At 41.1% G+C, this 17,918-nt stretch overlaps 2 protein-coding genes across 3 annotated transcripts; one reads left to right on the top strand and one right to left on the bottom strand.

Moving 5' to 3' along the window:
• The first annotated feature begins 596 nt into the window (after positions 1-596).
• Positions 597-1,953, top strand: LOC113636586 (vasotocin-neurophysin VT 2-like). Its single transcript, XM_027136772.2, has 3 exons — positions 597-755; positions 1,147-1,351; positions 1,562-1,953. The coding sequence occupies exons 1-3, from the start codon at positions 633-635 to the stop codon at positions 1,699-1,701; spliced, it is 468 nt and encodes a 155-aa protein (XP_026992573.1). The 5' UTR covers positions 597-632; the 3' UTR covers positions 1,702-1,953.
• Positions 1,954-2,051: 98 nt separating this feature from the next.
• Positions 2,052-17,477, bottom strand: LOC113636593 (3'-5' RNA helicase YTHDC2). 2 transcript variants are annotated; one of them, XM_027136786.2, is made up of 31 exons: positions 17,345-17,477; positions 16,360-16,525; positions 16,158-16,248; positions 15,868-16,067; positions 15,078-15,280; positions 14,812-14,978; positions 13,325-13,427; positions 12,958-13,114; positions 12,667-12,774; positions 12,421-12,569; positions 12,198-12,333; positions 11,956-12,082; positions 10,732-10,797; positions 10,381-10,559; positions 10,057-10,153; positions 9,881-9,968; positions 9,709-9,789; positions 9,512-9,594; positions 9,131-9,236; positions 8,681-8,800; positions 8,282-8,554; positions 7,761-7,887; positions 6,580-6,782; positions 6,293-6,488; positions 6,102-6,214; positions 5,670-5,956; positions 5,348-5,540; positions 4,857-5,060; positions 4,512-4,694; positions 3,093-3,164; positions 2,052-2,877 (listed from the first exon to the last, which is right to left on the bottom strand). In XM_027136786.2, exons 2-31 carry the CDS (start codon positions 16,517-16,519, stop codon positions 2,872-2,874), a joined length of 4,278 nt encoding a protein of 1,425 aa, XP_026992587.1. In that variant the 5' UTR covers positions 16,520-16,525; positions 17,345-17,477; the 3' UTR covers positions 2,052-2,871. The 2 variants fall into 2 exon arrangements, with proteins under 2 accessions (XP_026992587.1, XP_026992588.1); XM_027136787.2 differs by having other exon boundaries at positions 2,052-2,874.
• Positions 17,478-17,918: the final 441 nt, after the last annotated feature.

Raw genomic sequence — 17,918 nt, 5'->3', positions numbered from 1 at the left:
GTAGAAACATGTTCAGTTAGTGAGGCACTAAAGTATTAGTTAAACTAGCTTTAATTTATTTCCAGAGACCCTTTAATGTATATTTTAATGATCATTTCAGCATCTTTTCTCTTCTCCAACAGTTCTGACCTGGACATGACCAAACATCGTATACAGCCATGAATTATGCCTAGAATTATTTCTCCCGTACGTCAGGCAAGAGATCTGCATGTCAGAACTTGTAGAACAGTTTGTCAACACATGTCTATACCTACTTATTAAACCTGTGATAGTTCAACATCCCTACTCAGCTAACTAGAGTAGAATCGTCTGGTTAATTAATATCGTGTTCATTTTAACAAGTGATTTGTTTTAGGAGAAAAAAAGAGTAATAGTTGGATGAACAGTTTGGAATGACATGATCGTGTTCTCTCGGTTTTTCTTTGAAAGTGTCCGTCTTTTGAACGAGTCGATTCATCCATTGTTGGCACCGAGGGACCACTTCAGGAGGACAAGGTGACAACGTGGGAGGGGGCGTATCCAATGGCAACAGTGATTGGCGTTTGGTATAAATACGGAAGGTTCTGTGAACACAGACAAGACGGAGAAGCAAGAAGCAAGAAGCAGGAAAAGTCCGAGTCCGAGACGGGACAATGGCAACATGGGTAATCTCTCTGCTCTGTGCATTCGCGGTTCTCTCGCTTTCCTCTGCGTGCTACATCCAGAACTGCCCCAGAGGTGGGAAGCGCTCATTCCCAGATGCTGTCCCCAGGCTGGTAAGTCAGTCTCAAGCGATGTACCGATGGATCATTTGTTATCTGGTATTGTGATATCTGTCTGTTATAGATACGACGTGTCTGTATAAAATCCTACATATTTAGTTGGTAGATTTTTTGTATTCATTTTTTAATAAACCAAATAATGCAAAAGCTTTAACAATATTACAATACATAGCTGTATAATTGAAATACTCTTTAATCCAGCACTGTTAAGAGGCTTTGCTTTTTTTTTCTAGAGTTGTTTCATGAAACAGATTAAAGATAAAAGTTTGTCTCTTAATGAAACTTCAGCCTTGTCGGTTAAAAAGATTTGTAAGTTCTAATAAAGCCACAGATGATGAGATGAAGTGTGTTGTACCGTGTTATCCGGTCTGATCTCGGGTTCCAGTGTATGGCGTGCGGTCCTGGAGATAAGGGACGGTGTTACGGCCCCGATATCTGCTGTGGAAAAGGACTGGGCTGCATGATCGGATCTCCGGCGACGGCTCGCTGTTTGCAGGAAGAATATCTGCTGTCACCGTGTGAGTCTGGAGGAAAACCATGTGGACCTCAAGAGGGTCGCTGCGCTGCGCCTGGGGTTTGCTGCAACTCAGGTGACTTTTTTTGGTACCCGAATTAAACCATGTATTTTTGATATATATATTTAATTATTTCAGAATTAAAAAAAAAATCTCATAATATTTTCATTTAGTCTCGCTCTCGCTCTCTCCGTGCACTCCATCCCCTGTTCTATTTTGTGTACTGACCTTCTTGCTGTGTGTGTGTGTGTGTGTGTGTGTGTGTGTGTGCGTGTGTGTACACAGAGAGCTGTAAGCTGGATTCAGACTGCATGGAGGAAAGCGAACAAGATGATGTAGCTGAAAGAAACAGCTTCCTGGGTGGGTCACGGGGAGAGCTGCTGTTGCACATCCTCCATCCCGGCAGGGCACGCAGTCCATATTAAACTCCTTTAACACACACACACACACTCACACAGAGATTTACTGACTTACACGACGCTGACACAAGAGGATCTGTTTATCTAATGATTTCTTCTGAATCACACACACCGAGTTTGAGTCCCCGCTCTGTCGATCTTCACCGTACGCAGCGACGTGCTGCAGAATGTCGAACTGCTTCTACGGATATATGCACCGTACACGTCGATCTATTCGAAATGTAAATATACTACACAGCCAATAAAATTGCTCTTGCACTGTTAGTGTTGGTCTTGTCGGTTTGTGATTCACACGATGTTTAAAAAAAAAAAAAAAAAAAAAATACGATAAAGAAAAAAAAAGAAAAGCGTTCTCAAAAGGTGAAACAGAACTTTATTGTTTTTAGACATTAAATAACATCACAACTTCAAATCTGACATAAAACCATGCACTGGTGAACATTACAGCTAGTTATCTTCATTTTAGTGCAAAACAGGATAATAAACCGAGCCAACAGATGAGAAGAAGAAATGATCGAAGAACGGCTCTCTTAAGATCAACGGCGGAATGACTGAAAATGTATTTTTTTAAAAACAACCCAACGAAATCATTTATTTACTGGCTAAAGTTCTCTGAATTATTTCCCCCCTCAGTTTTTATTTAAATCGCAGAGCTGGTAAAGTTCATGAGGAGAGAGACAGAAGCCATTTGTAGAGTCTGGAGGCAAATTCTTCTATCATAATAATCACTATTTCACAAAAGATCATCTCTATAGAGAATTTCTTGTGATTACATAAAACTTGTATTATAATAATAATAATAAAAAAAAAAAAAAAACTCGACAACGTGAACATAGTGTTAATTTATCTGTCTGTGCGAATCTGACAGCAGAGGAACGTTAGAACGTACAGAAATATAGTGCAGTTTAAAATGAACCATGCTAGAGGAAATGCTGACGCTGTTAATTATGGGATGGATGTAAACGGTAGTTTGGAATGGGACTGAATGTTAACATTTATTTCAGAGTGGAATATCTATGGCTCTCGGGTTCGGATGGGAAAATCTGAACACCTCGGTTATAAGTTTGAAAAGACAGGAAGAGAGGTGACGTTTTCTGGTCCCGGTGCCGTGTCGTTTCACTTACTGATGAGGTACGAGATGTCGAATGGTCACACTGGTGTTGTCAACATCCTTCTTCACTGCTGGAGAATGAGGAAAAACCCCCCCGAAAAAACCCCGTTAGCTGAGTGTTATTAGATAAACAACCCCACAGGTCACAATTGACCTGTTGCCTCTGCCCAATCAGTTGAAACCGCGTATTAGACTCTGTTTTTGTGAGCGTCCTGATCAGGGCAGGTTCTGTAGAATACACAAAGTTTACATTAAAAAGAAGAGACTTACAGGGAACATTGCATACCTCGTGCTGCTGTTTGCTGGAGAAGCAATTCCAGAGTTGTAACAGCTGTGCTGCAGCCTGAGGCTCCAGCTCCTAAACACCATACAAAGACAATACAATTTACAATACAAATACAACTCCTTCAAATACACACACACACACACACACACACACACACACACACACACACACACACCCACCCACAGACCCACCCACAGACCCACAGACACACCCACCCACAGACCCACAGACACACCCACCCAGACACACCCACAGACACACCCACCCACAGACATACAGACACACCCACCCAGACACACCCACCCACAGACACACCCACCCAGACACACCCACAGACACACCCACCCAGACACACCCACAGACACACCTACCCACAGACACATCCACCCAGACACACCCCCCCACACACCGACACACCCACCCACCCACACACCCACACAGACACACCCACCCACACAGACACACCCCCCCACACACAGACACACACCCCCACACACAGACACACACCCCCACACACAGACACACACCCCCACACACAGACACACACCCCCACACACCGACACACCCACCCACACACACACCCACACAGACACACCCACCCACACACAGACACACACCCCCACCCACACACAGACACACACCCACCCACACACAGACACACACCCCCACACACAGACACACACCCCCACACACAGACACACACCCCCACACACATACACACACCCCCACACACATACACACACCCCCACACACATACACACACCCCCACACACAGACACACACCCCCACACACAGACACACACCCCCACACACAGACACACACCCCCACACACAGACACACACCCCCACACACAGACACACACCCCCACACCCCCACACACATACACACACCCCCACACACATACACACACCCCCACACACATACACACACCCCCACACACAGACACAAACACACACACCCACACTCTAAATTAAAAAGGTTTGTGAATGCATCAAAATAAACATTTTTCCAAACTCTACGTGAACAGATTTCTGTTCCTGACTGACAGAAATGGATCGATGTGTCTTTTCTGCTGTTGGAGTCCATCTACCTTAAGGCTTGACGTGCAGCTCGATTGTATAGAGTGATTATTAGCTGAAGCTCTGTGTGTACATGACTACACGCTGAGTTGCTATCACGTGATTAGCTGATCGGATAACTGCATGAATTTACTTATCCACTGTTAACTGACATCACTGACATTTCAGACAGAACTGGTTGACATTCAGAACAGAGCACTTAATCTTGAATGACTCCTTGGACGTAACGCTGTTGCCTATGAGACCACCTTCTTAAGATCTGTAGTGGAAAGAAACCCTGAGCGGATTGAAATTAGAAACCAGGACATCGCCGGTCAATCTGTCCTGACCGTGACCCACCTGTCCGTCTCGGCTGATCTGCACTTTCTTGTTTTCGTTCCAGGGATTGAGGAGTTGGTGAGTGCATTGAAATGAGAGACTCTCTTTATGGATCCACTCCACACTGAAGACTCCTCCCAGTCCGGTAGCACCCCAGTCCTTACATCGCTCCGATCCGATCTCCGAACTCATCCGAGCGTAACCCTGTGTGTTATTAGTACACGATTAAAACAAGATTAGCGCAAGATTACAAGACTATTTATAAAGGTAAAAAAACAACAACAACAAAAAAAAAACACGGAAACAGAATTTCTTAATTATTTTAAACTAATGAAGTTTTAAATTCTATCGACTCTCATGGAGCACCTGGAAGTGTCCGGAGCCTTGCACGGAGAAGATAAGGAAGACGGCGCTGCTCTCCTGAAAGGCTCGGTTTAGTTTGTGCTCGTTGTTGGGTGTAGTCGACCAGATGCTCCTCTGCTGGGAGAGCTCGATGTTCCTCATGTTGCTGCTCTTCATGATGAAGTAACGCACTGAAGGTCTGAGCCTTGGCGATGGTGACTTGGAAACCTGGAGTAGATTAAATATAATACATAAATATATCATAAAACAAAAACAGGAACAGACTACAGAGTCTATGCTAAAGTCTATTGTTACAAGTCTGATATCGAACAAAACCGAATTGGATTACAGGATCTTCGGCCCCTAACGACACTCCTTAATGGATATCGATGAGATTTTAATTATTATTCTGTTTTATTATTTTTAACCATGTGCTACTTGTTTGATCAATTCAAAGTAAAATATATAAATACATTTTTTTTAAAAAGAGACTAAAAAGAAGAAGTTTTACTCACCCCAGTTAAAGGTGACATAAGAGCAGCCAGTTCTTTTGCTGAGGAAGTGGATGAGGGACTGGCGCTAGGACTGGACAAGCTGGGGCTGTCTGACTTTACTGGGAGATGGTCATCAGCTGAACGTTTGGAAAAGGCAGCACCTTTATCTCTTTGGCTCTTGGACTGAGAGACGGCAGTCGGTGCTTTTGGAGATCTACAAAAGAAAAAAAGAGTTTTGTAAAAATAAACAAACAACTAAATAAATCAAATTTACACAATGTTCCTCTTGCTCAAAATGTAGTCTATTAGTATGAGCATGTTGTTATCTTTCTGGAAGTCTTACCTATCTGGTGTGGGAGCCTCATAGCTCTGCTCCATGCCGCTCCTGTGTCTGTTACTCTTCCAGCTGTTTAACTGATGCTGAGGCTCCTCTGTGCTTATGGGTTTGGGTCTCTGGCCGATACCCGTGGGCTGCTGCAGGCCAGCTGCTTGCTCTTCACTGCTCAGCACCGACACCACGGCCCGGATCGTCGCCTCATCCAGCTGGGACCACGGCTTTGAAGGGCATTGTATTCTCCTTAGAAACAGGCTATGCCAACGCTGCCTCAGCTGGAACACTATAGACACCATCTTTAGAAACGAGAGAAAAGGTGATGCAAAAAAAAAAAAAGGAAGTATCAGTATTTCCCAAAAAGAGGCAAAGAAAGGAAAAAAAACCTACACGTTCTAGAGATTAGCAAAGAAATAAAGAGCAGTAAGTATAACTGAAAGCAACCTCCGGATCCAGTTTGAAGTTAAGCCACTCGTCGATCTTCATCTGAGCCAGCTGATCTGTGGAGCGGGTCTCATTCTCACTATCGCTGTCCTCACCCAGAGCATTGACCAACACTAGGAATCAACACAAACACAAATGTTTGAGTAAAGATTTCTGTGAAATAAATAAATTCTGTGAAGATAGTGAGTTACCATGAGGTGTAGAAGGTTCCTGAAGTGCTGTGCTGGGCAGTTTGGCACAACCTCCAAACACAGCGACGGTGATCGGAGTGACCGCGGTGCAGCAGCGCACGCTGGCTATCCTGTGTGCTCGTGTCATCTCGTCGTAGATCAACCAGTCTGTGGGCAGAGACTGAACTGCAACTGCTTGAGAGTTAGCTGGAGGGATCTGAAGAAGGAAATTTGACGATATAAAGGCAGACTTACGTACATCCGTCAGCTAAGAAAAAGTGGATGGTTTTATTATGGCTGAAACTGACCTTGTATTGGGGTTGGCTCAGGATGGATGCAGGGTGGAAGCGAACCTTCTTCTCTTTGGCACCTCGGAGTGTTTGCTTGTCACGGTTTATGAGGATCAGGTTAGGGTACATGCCCGATACGAGTGCTGCCTTCACCACTGCCCAGTTCTCAGAGTTTAGATTTACATCCCTGATATCGTTGCAACCCCGAGCACGAACAAATCCTGAAAGGCAGAGTACGTGTTAAAGGTGGGGTCTCTGATTTTTGAAAGCCAATGTTGACATAGAAAATCACCAAAACAAACCAAATGGGTCCCACCCCTGTATTTATAGCTCCGCCCACACATACATACGTAACCCAGGCAACTACTGGAAAGAAACGTGTCTTTATCATAGCTGAAGGGAAGAACAATACAATTGCAGATAAACAAACAAGCAAAAATGACACACAATCATAATCATGTAAAGGACAAAGGCATATATTAGTTCTGTGTAACAAAGCAAAACCAACGTTACTCACCTATCGAGAAGGAAAAAAACGCCTCGGCGTCTTAAGTAAAGTCGGCCACATATTCACAGGTCGGAGTTTCCCGAGTCAATAACTCCTGAGCTAAACGCTGTTACTACACAAAACGCGGTTGTAGCTGCCTCTCTACATTACTACGATAGAAAAGAGGTGTTATTTGTGTAGTAACAGCGTTTAGCTCAGGAGTTATTGACTCGGGAAACTCCAACCTGTGAATATGTGGCCAACTTCCTGCTCCTTCAGTTCTCTCCAGCGCTGGAAAGCTGATCCTATATTAACACGTCCTACTTCTTACCTTATCGTAAGCCTTTCTGCGCTTTCTTTCTTTGTTTTTATCCTCCATGTCAATGCTAAAACTGCTTTCTGCTAATGTCACACATGCGTACTGAACACTCTCTCCGCCCATATTGACAAGACCCGCCCCTTTCTGCTCATTGGCTACACGTTTGTTTTGATTTTTGTCGGCCCGACTCAGTTTTCTGAAGCGTTTCTCAAAAATCAGAGACCCCACCTTTAAACTATAATGAAATAACAGTGATGCTGTGTAACTTTTCATACTATTTTAATACTGGGTGATAAGACAAGAGAAGCTGTTTCAATCCTAGTCTGCAATATACATTTGTTTCTCAAAGCTAAAACCTTGCTCTTATTGGCTCCTGGATTGTTGTTAGCGTACCTATGGCACGGAGTTGGCCGAGCAGCTGGGTGCGCATCCTCATGATGATTTCCATTGTAGCCTGTGATAGAAAGTTCTTCTCACAGAAAGACCTCTCCCAGCCATCGCTGCGTGCTTTCTGCCATGCCTGAGATACAACACACACATCATACATCAGAAACAAAAATCTCAGATAAAACAAGCTCCTAGAAAGTATTTCAAGCTGCCTAAAGATCAGTTCATCTTCATCTTGGTCTAGATTGCAAGGCCAGTTTCGATTTATCGCTGAAAACATATCCGAGTTGCTGTAAGGATTAGAAATCAGCCTTTTATATTGGAAGCCTTTTATATATAAATCGAATACTGGATTTTTTTTTTTCATAAACTGCAGTTTTATTGCTCTTTTTCTGTCCGAAAAGAAATAAAAGCCTTTCGATTCGTGCATAGCGACAAATCCCAAAATAATCTCAAGACCACCGAACCACATTATTTTGTATTACAAAATCTGTCTGGTAAATTGTCAGGTAGTGAATGGTGTCTACCTGAAAAGCACGGAGCAAGGCCATGTGATCACTGAAGGTGTTTGCAGAGAAGCATCTCCTGCACAGCATGGCGGCTCGTTTTTGTGAAGCCTGAGATGGTAGCACGAAGGGCTCCCTGTAGGACAGCATGCAGGCGATGGTGAGGATCGGGTCCAGGCACTTCAGCACCACTGCGCATAGCACCATCTTCCCCAGGTGTGGCTCCACAGGGAGGTCTGCTAGGTGGAAGCCCAGTTTGGTCAGGTCCTCCCATGGGTCCATGGCGTCTATGGTCTTAGAATAAAACAAGTAGAATTTGATATAAGTTTCAGATTAACTGGTCAAACAGCAAAATAATAAATAATTCAGTACGGTGGGACGGTGTAGAACACCATTATAATGAATATTCCTGGTTAATACCTTAAGCATCTGCACAGCGCTCTTGACTGTGAGTAAGGGTGGTGGCTCTGGGGCTTTGGCAAGGAACTCAGCAATGGAGCAGGTAAAAGGGGCCAAAAGTTTAGTGTGAAGACAGAGTTCCTAAAACATAAAGACAGACAAAGAGAGACAGAGATAGAAAGAGATAAGAGAGAGAGCGTGAGAGAGGAGAGAGAGACAGAGAGAGAGACAGTGCAACAGAGAGAGAGACAGTGAGACAGAGCGAGAGACAGTGAGACAGTGAGACAGAGACAGTGAGACAGAGAGAGAGAGACAGTGAGAGAGAGAGACAGACAGAGAGATAGTGAGAAAGAGTGTGTGAGAGAGAGAGAGAGAGAGAGAGTGTGAGAGAGAGAGATCAACTATTATTTGCTCACTTTGACCCAGTGGATTTATCATCTCTGGACCAGAGAGTACCTGTGTGTGACTTACCTGCAGAGGCATACGCAGTAACTGAGGGACCTGATACTCCAGCATGTTATTGAAGCGCAGCCGGCTGTACAGACGGAAACAGATCCCTGGCCTGCAGCGTCCAGCTCTAAAACACAGAGAAAGTAAACAGACATAAAATGTAGAGTGATTTTCAGCCCGTTACCTGTGTTGCTTGAGTGCTGCTAGTCAGCTGTATCGGTATCCAAGTGTTTCAAGTGGCATCTCAGCCGTTTTCAAGGGGATTGCTCGAATCAGGATGAGCCCGGGCAGGCTCGGTTTTGGGTTCTACTAGACCTGGTAGTCAAAGGCCAGTGTGTGTGTGTATTAAATTTCTAGACAAGAAATTTAGTTGTGATTTTTTTTTTAAAAACGTTACAGCACCTTCCTTTACGCTGTATTGCACTTGCTTTTGATATCCACACCATCTTCAGCATGGTCACGTGATTTAGGGAATCGAAAGCTTTCTGTCAGAAAAAACACAAAAAATATATATATATATATAAAAAATTATTAATGTATCTGAGATGTAACAAGAAGTAATAAATAATTTTTTTATTTTTTATTTTATTAAGTCCTACCTCTTTAACCTTGCCAGAGTCGATGACAAAGACGACGTCGTTGACGGTGATGCTTGTTTCAGCGATGTTAGTTGAGAGAATCTTACAGGGGGAAAAAAAAGGAGCGATCGTAAAGATATGAAGCGGTAGAGAACATTAACACGATAGAGAGTCCAAAATTGAGTCTGCTCACAATTTTGCGAACTCCGCATGGAGCTGGTTTCAAAACTTTCCTCTGATCTGCAGTCTGCATGTTGGAGTGTAGGGTGAACACCTGGTACCTGAACAAATACATAACATCACAAGTAAATGAAGCGTGAACACAATTTTGCATGTTGCATTGAAGAGATCCGTGTAAAATAAACACGCCTCTGCTGATGATCTGCGAATCTTTTATCGTCGAAAAGGATGCGGTCCCGCAGTCCAACAATCTCATCGTATCCTGGCAAAAATATCAAGACTGCACCTAGGGACGGAGAAGACGAACACGCGGATTAATCGAACATTCTTAGTGGCACAGGTCCCAGTGGGAGCAATAAAAGGACAGATAGAAACTATAAAAATGCATTTCTAGATGTGTGTGTGTGCAAAATTAATAACCGTTCAACGCTAACGATTATAAAATGCAGATTTTTTACGGTGTGTGTCTTCATAACCCATCGAGAAACTCCAGATCTTCGACTTTACTCTCACCTTCATCGGAGCTCTGACAGATGTTGAAGAGCAGGTGCATGATGAGATCCAGGTCCACCTTCTCATCATCGAAGCTGTGGTGGTAAGCTTTGAGAAGCTCCTGGTCCTGAGCGCTGAGCTCCTCGCTGTGTGACTGCACCAGGGAGGACTCGTCCAAATGACCTGCCTCCAGAGACGAACTACACGGATTATATAAATATAATTCGGATTGAATCGTGTTCTTCGTCCTTGCTGAGGCGTTGACTACGGAGATCTACTTTATCAGGGTTTATTAGATGAATACGAACATGTACTTATCGGATTATTATTATTATTTTTTATTTATTCGTCAACGGTGTTGAAAACACTCACATGTGTGACTCTAGCAGATCTACAGCTTCAGTCTGGTTGAATTGTTTAGCCCAGTCAAGAGCAGTCCTGAAATAAATAAACATAATTTATAAAATTTATAAATAAAAAAACATATTATCCGACACTTATTAAATGCTAGTTATCCTTTCTATACCATGTCGCAGTTAAACGAACGATTTTGATTGGTCAGGTGGTGTTGACTGATGTCGGTAGTTCTGAATGTGATATTTTAGGTATTCCAAAATATTTAACATATAAAATATGAATATACTGTAAGCCTTATATAAGCAGATTAAGTGTAAAGCTTTCTGTAAGATTTTGATTTAACGTGTATGGAAGGAGTCTCCAGTGTCGGGTTTAAATTCAGGGATAAATCTGTACATTTAGATATCAGGTTTTGACATCTTTAGGACAGACGTGATGCATATTAATGTTTCTTGATAACGTGCTTTTTAAAAAAAATAAACTTCAAGACTAAAGTAAAGAAAAAGATGATAGAGCGAATGATTTATTAAAGCTGCTTTAAAAAAAAAAGAAACAAAAAAAAAAAACACCACATCATAGGGTGGTACTGTAACTAAGGGGCTTTTTACACCTGGTCACTTCATGCGTGTTCTGTGATCCGATAGCTAGCCGATGGTAAAAAGACCAGGTCTAAATGCCCTCTGAAACATTTTTGAGACGGATGATCTTTCACCCAGGCGTCTCGTCGGGGCTTAAAATGCGCCAGCAAAAACGCAACAAACGCTGTTTTCTGTAGCATAACCGTCGTAACCAGTTTTTTGCCTTCTTTTCGATTGCGTTCTGAAAACCGCACAGACCAAAGCGTGTTCCGTTTCAATTACCCCGGAAATGAGGTAAAATATATTTGCATTTTGGGTGGGAGTAGAAAGATCGGATCGATATCCGATTCGCTCAGACGCGTTTATGTGGCCTGATGTAAATGGAACAGTTTTAACAAATCAGAGAGCTATCGGATCAGAGACAAAACACACGAAGTGACCAGGTGTAAAAGGCCCTAATTATTTCCCCAGAACAGAATGACTGAGTGTGTTGTTCTGGTCACCGATCATAAAAATAAAATTCTAATAATAATCTGAACACTGTTAATGCTTCATATGTTAGATTAACTTTTATTGTAGCTTACCGCTGTATAGGCTACTGCTTCAAATGAAAAATGTACTACTACTGTATATTTATATTCAAGTTCAGCTTTATCCTCACCAGCCATTAGAAGCTTTAAGGTGCACGTTGGCCCCCATGCTTAAGAGCTGCTCCATCTGGGTGATGAAGCCTCTCCCTGCAGCCACCATCAGAGGTGTGGCACTCGTTTCGCAGTGCCTGTAGTCCACTGAAACAGACGCATGCACGTTAACGTGATATACCACGGTAAGTATGAAATCTACCTGTGAGCTTTTAAAGCTGATAGTAGTGTGTATGCGCGACTGAGTCTATAAGCTCCGTACCGCTAACGTTCTCGTTGACTATCAGGTTAAAAAGCTGCACAAAGGCACCAGCATCCTGCTGCAGAAAGATGGTCGAGATGCAACTGTCCATTTCCTTCACCAGCCACGGCTCCAGCGAGGTCACGTCTTTTTCGCTCTGGATATACAGGCATAAGGACTGATATCAGGCCCAATCGTTCCAAAAAACACAAAACAATAACGGAGCTCGCTGAAAAAAAATTACCATCTGGCAGAAGACACTGTCCCCTCCGCTGTCCAGCAGCTCAGTGTCCGGCAGGACGGTGTCAGAATGCTGTTTTTTCTGAGACTCTGGCGGTGACGCGCCTGCTTTTACCTCACACCACTCTGTAAGAGACGTCTGCTGCTTCGCTTCTGCACAAAGCACATACACAGGGACATGAACGAATGACGGTGTTGACGGCATCGCAAAAAAATATCGAATCAACCATGCTGATTATATATAACTCACCTTTTTGGATTTCTGACTTATATTTGGCCATCTCCTTGTTTGTGTAGCCAGTGGTTCGCAAAATGTCCTCCAGAAAGACGCTTTTTACATCATATGGCCGTCCCTTAACTACAGCATAAAGGTATCTTAAAACATTTGGCTGTTTAATGAATATTGAAAAACATAGAAAGATTCATTCATGTGTTTAAAAATCAGGATATTCTATGGTGTCTCCAAATATTGGCGATATGGTTTTCTAACGGAACTACAAAATAATGAATTACGCATTTGGATGTTATTTATTTTACTCACTGTAAATAATTGGGCAAAGGCCAAAGTATCTGATGAAAAGATCCACATCCAGGGCAGCACTGGAGAGAATGAGCTTCAGAGAAGGCATCTTCTGGAGCACGTCCCGAATCTTGGTCAGGAGAAAATCCGTCAAGCCGTCTCGCTCGTGGACCTCGTCCTAAGACAAAGCGAGGTACATAAACACACAGCGTTCGTGAGGCCTTGATAAGGCTGTTTTTCCTTGAATGCCAAGCAATTAATATCAATAGTGTGTCAAAATGATGTTTTGAACAATTACCACTTAAAATACACTCCCGATAACAGAGTTATAAGTGCTGACACTGTACTGACATCAGCAGAATACGAATAATCAAAATTGAGTGTTTACCACAATGACGTGTGTGACGGGGGAGAGGATGGTGTCTCCGGCCATCAGCGTTCTGAGCAACACGCCACTTGTGCAGAACGTTAGTAAGGTCTTGGGAGAAACTCTGGACAAAAGAGAACAAGGCTTGATCATCACTGAAACTTTGTGCGGTCCATATTCAGTATGTTAAAAGATATTTCATGTAAATCAATAAATAAGAGAGTTAGAGGTACAAATATAATAATGCTAAGTGCTATAGTTTCTTTTTTTTTTAATTAAACGCTTGGCTTGACAGACGGATGGATGGACGTTCTAAATAAAAAGGACAGATGGACTGTCTTGAATTAGACTTATGTAAAGGTTAGACCAGGGGTCGGCAACCTTAAACACTCAAAGAGCCATTTGGACCCGTTTCCCACAGAAAAAAAACACAGGGAGCCACAAAACCCATTTGACATCTAAAATGAAGAGAACACTGCATATGTCGTTTTTTTACCTTCATGGAAAGTATAGAAAAAGACTGTAGTGTGTTGCATTTATGAAATCAATTAACTGCTACCGAGTAAACGAAATTTTATTTCTGCAGGCAAACAAAAATATTTTGAACAGTTTGAACTAACCTTAAGTAAAAAGACGCTGGGTTGAAGGTTACTTTCAAATAAAATGTTCAATGTATAATTGAGTCCTCTTCGGCTCTCAAGTTTTGAAGACAGGCAAGCGTGACATCTCCAACCCCCACGCAACCCCATTTTTTTCATTGGTTGTTGGGTTAAATCTTTCCCAGATATTGCTATTTTCTGATTGGCTATTGTGTAGCCACTTTTTTGATTGGCTGATAAGTGTCAGGCTCGACTAATAACTTCAGGGGAGACGCGCTTGATTCCTGCACGGTTCCAGACAGCGGTGCGGACTGATACATTTTGGGCGCTGCAGCTTATTAAATATATGATAAAAAGTCAAAAAGTTTTTCTGCATGAGAAATACGATGTTTAGAGCGTGATAAAAGATCCAAATGCGTGACTGTCACTTTCAATGCGTGACACTTGACAGCCCTGCATGACATCAAAATTTTAACTTGTCGGCTGCAACAAACCAAAAATGCGTCTGCTTCTGTGTGTCGGATTTCACAAGTCGGCAGTTATGACGCATATTTTGAGCGACAAAAAAATTAAACACGGTTTATTTTAATGTTACAAGAGCATCATAATCTTAGAATTACTTTTTTTTTAAACTAACTAACTCACTAAAATAAAATATATTTAAATTAAATTTTTATTTTCCAAATCTACAGGGAGCCGCAGCAGAGGGATGAAAGAGCCACTTGCGGCTCCGGAGCCGCGGGTTGCCGACCCCTGGGTTAGACAGATCGATAGATGATAGATTGATACCTTATTTTTTTAGTTAATTGTTAATTACATTTTTTATTTTTTTTTGTTAATGTTCGCAGTAGACACCCAAACTAATGAAAAGTAAAAGTAAATACACTGAAATGTGTTTCGTATTTCTACCTGCTCTCCAACCGGATCTGATATCCGATGGTCTGACCGACGCTCTCTCCTCTCTCTGCTGCCACTCGCTCCGCCACAGCAATGGCAGCCAACCTTCTGGGCTGCGTACAGTAGATGCGACAGGGATTTCCTTTTTGGCTGCAGTCGTCCAGCAGGAATTGAGGAATCTAAAAACCACATGCAGTAGAGGTCAGCTTATTTTCTTTAGGCACTTCTAAAGCACTCAGTTATAATTATAATTCACACAGCTGTACATGTGCGCCCACCTGGGTGGTTTTTCCTGAGCCCGTTTCACCCACAATCAGCACCACCTGGTTCTCCTTGATGGTGGTTACAATCTCCTCCTGCCGCTCGTAGACGGGCAGCGATCTCCGAAAGGATTCGAGCTCAGAGGGGCCTCTCTTCTGAGGGACCTGAGGGATTTTGTTATTTAGGGGCCCACCCATCCTGTTCTTGTCTCTTCCATTACCTGGGGGAAAATGTTTAATGTTAAATATATTATAATATATTTTTCTCATATTCCTTGATAAATACATACATCACAATTTCTTATTATTAATGTGTTTAATTATTTTAACTCTTTTCTTCATAAATTTTTAATAAATACTATTCATTTTTTATTATTTATTATTTTACTATTTATTATTTTTTTTAAAAACAATTTTAACTTTTTTGTTTCATATTAATAGATAATATTTGTAATACATAAATGTTTGATTTTTTATTTCATAAATACTATTCATTTTTTATTATTATTTTACTATTTATTATTTTTTTTAAACAATTTTAACTTTTTTGTTTCATATGAATATACAATATTTGTAATATAATTTTTTTAATTACATATTAATGATTTGTATTTATTTTTATAATTTTTTTTGCTACATTATTTTCTTAACTTTTCACAAATGTATATTATGAAATAAAATCAGGACAGATTTCATGTTCTGTAATCACAGCTCCAGTAATTGAGCGAAATCAACTGCAGCCTGTACTGTTAGTCTGTAACAACGATGGTTCAAAATAAGAGTAGAAAGATGCTGAATAATCGTTTACCAGCAGCTTCTGGAGAAGCCACGAGCCCTCTCTCGGTGCGTTGGAGCAGATCAGTACGCTCTTTACTGGTAATTGGGAACCTCTGCAGCAGGTTTTGAACCACAAGCTTGGAGTTGTGGGTAAGGTTAAAGGTCATAACGGACTGAGCTGACTCTGGACAGTCCTTCTTCCATATCGTGAGAACACGGTGTATTCTTTTACTGTAACAGCACAGGTACAGGTAGTAACACAATAACAAGAATATTTTATTTTATTTTATTAAGACAGTAATCTCAGGTACACACACTTACCCTCTGCTTTTTGAAACGTAACCCAGAGATTGTGCGAGGCGATGTACGAATGCTCTCTCTGTGCTGGTCAGCGAAGAAGGAAACTCCATCTCTGTGTGTACATAAGAAAGTATTTTACATTACATTCTTTGCATTTCCATTCTGAACATCTGATTAGATATTGCCTGATGGTCCCTTCTGATCCATTTAGACTAAAACACACCTCTCTGGTCGCTGTACTGGAACCTCTCCAGCGCAATGTTCACCGCAATCTTAACTTCTTCATTGACCCTGATGTCTTTCAGCCCTTTGGCTTTTAATGAACTAGACGTCTTTGACGGGTTCGTGTGTGCTTTCCAAGCGGTGGAGTTTGACCGAGACATGACAACCTTGTAAGAGAAAAACCTTAACTTTAGAGAGGCGATGACAACATATTATATTAAAAACAAACAGAGAAACAGAACGACATATGAATAGGTAGACAAACAGAGAGATAAATAGATAGACAGACAGACAGACAGACAGACAGACAGACAGGTAGAGACAGACAGACAGATAGGTAGACAGAGATAGATAGATAGATAGATAGATAGATAGATAGATAGATAGATAGAGAGAGAGAGAGAGAGAGACAGACAGGCAGACAGAAGATACAGACAGACAGATAGATACAGATAGATAGACAGATAGATAGACAGATAGATAGGCAGATAGATAGATAGATAGATAGATAGATAGATAGATAGATAGATAGATAGATAGAGCATGGAACAGGTATATTTTTTAACATTTTTTAAACAAATATCCTCGTGTCAAACGTTAACTACATTAATTTTTTATTTTACTTAAAAGACACTGATTATCTTGTCACTTTTAGTTCTTGCACTTTCAACACCCAAGAAAGGAAAGTGAAACATTAAACAAACATTAATTCATTTTAATTCATTACCTACCTAAACTAAACCTTGACTGTCGTATGAATACCACAATATTATAATATCTAGAAAAGCAACAATAGTATTTTTGTTTGTTGAAATATCCGTAAGCTAGTTCTACTGACTCAGCTAGCAAAACTAACTTTGTCGCTTATAAATAACAAAAAAATTTCATGACTTGTTATTAGCACATAGAACATCTGTTATTGTTTATTGTTAAAATCAACTTAAATATTTTCTATAATATCACAGCTGAAACAGCTCTTTACTTACTGCTGTGTTGCACTAGCATACACACTGAACCGGCTAGCAGGAATGAAACTTAGCGGCTTGGTCCCAATCCGCTTCATTTTCAAACAAAGTGTGCACTAGTTAGGGTGTACAAAACAGTGTCTTGTCTTATGTAGTGCGCCTAGAAAGGAAACAATGAGCTGTTTGGGATACTGCCTTGTTGTTGCTCACCGGTCAAATGACATACTGTAAGAAACGTCATGAGATTGTTATTGCTTGGATTATTTATGAATCTTTTTTTTTTTTGTAAAATTTAACACACAGGAAATTTAAAAGTAAAATATTCTAGATTTGATTTTATTGGTTAAAGTTAAAACATATGAACATTATACAGTATATTTCATCTCCATGCTTCACCAGAGAGTAATCTTGACTTGATAATAATAATAATTAATAATTAATAATAAAAAAAATCAATGAAGATAATAAGAAAGTTTGTTCTGCAGCAGAGTTTTCACATTTATAAAAGACAAATAAATACATTTTAAATTGATAAAACATTTTATATGTTGCTTTTCACACTTTTCTTCATCTATGACGATAATAATAAAAAAAT

The sequence above is a fragment of the Tachysurus fulvidraco genome, chromosome 26, assembly GCF_022655615.1.
Source record: "Tachysurus fulvidraco isolate hzauxx_2018 chromosome 26, HZAU_PFXX_2.0, whole genome shotgun sequence".
In the NCBI taxonomy this organism is placed as follows: domain Eukaryota; kingdom Metazoa; phylum Chordata; class Actinopteri; order Siluriformes; family Bagridae; genus Tachysurus; species Tachysurus fulvidraco.
The sequence above is the reverse complement of the archived record's forward strand: the minus strand, read 5'-3'. Positions and strand labels throughout refer to the sequence as shown.

What these genes read in the sequence shown, in the direction of transcription:
- LOC113636586 (XM_027136772.2), top strand. Translation starts at nt 633, where the DNA reads ATGGCAACATGGGTAATCTCTCTGCTCTGTGCATTCGCGGTTCTCTCG. An exon ending in CAGATGCTGTCCCCAGGCTG is followed by an intron (nt 756 to 1,146) that starts GTAAGTCAGTCT and finishes CTCGGGTTCCAG; the next exon opens with TGTATGGCGTGCGGTCCTGG. An exon ending in TGGGGTTTGCTGCAACTCAG is followed by an intron (nt 1,352 to 1,561) that starts GTGACTTTTTTT and finishes GTGTGTACACAG; the next exon opens with AGAGCTGTAAGCTGGATTCA.
- LOC113636593 (XM_027136786.2), bottom strand. Translation starts at nt 16,519, where the DNA reads ATGTCTCGGTCAAACTCCACCGCTTGGAAAGCACACACGAACCCGTCA. An exon ending in TTATGTCACCTTTAACTGGG is followed by an intron (nt 5,061 to 5,347) that starts GTGAGTAAAACT and finishes AATCTACTCCAG; the next exon opens with GTTTCCAAGTCACCATCGCC. An exon ending in AAGGCTCCGGACACTTCCAG is followed by an intron (nt 4,695 to 4,856) that starts GTGCTCCATGAG and finishes AATAACACACAG; the next exon opens with GGTTACGCTCGGATGAGTTC.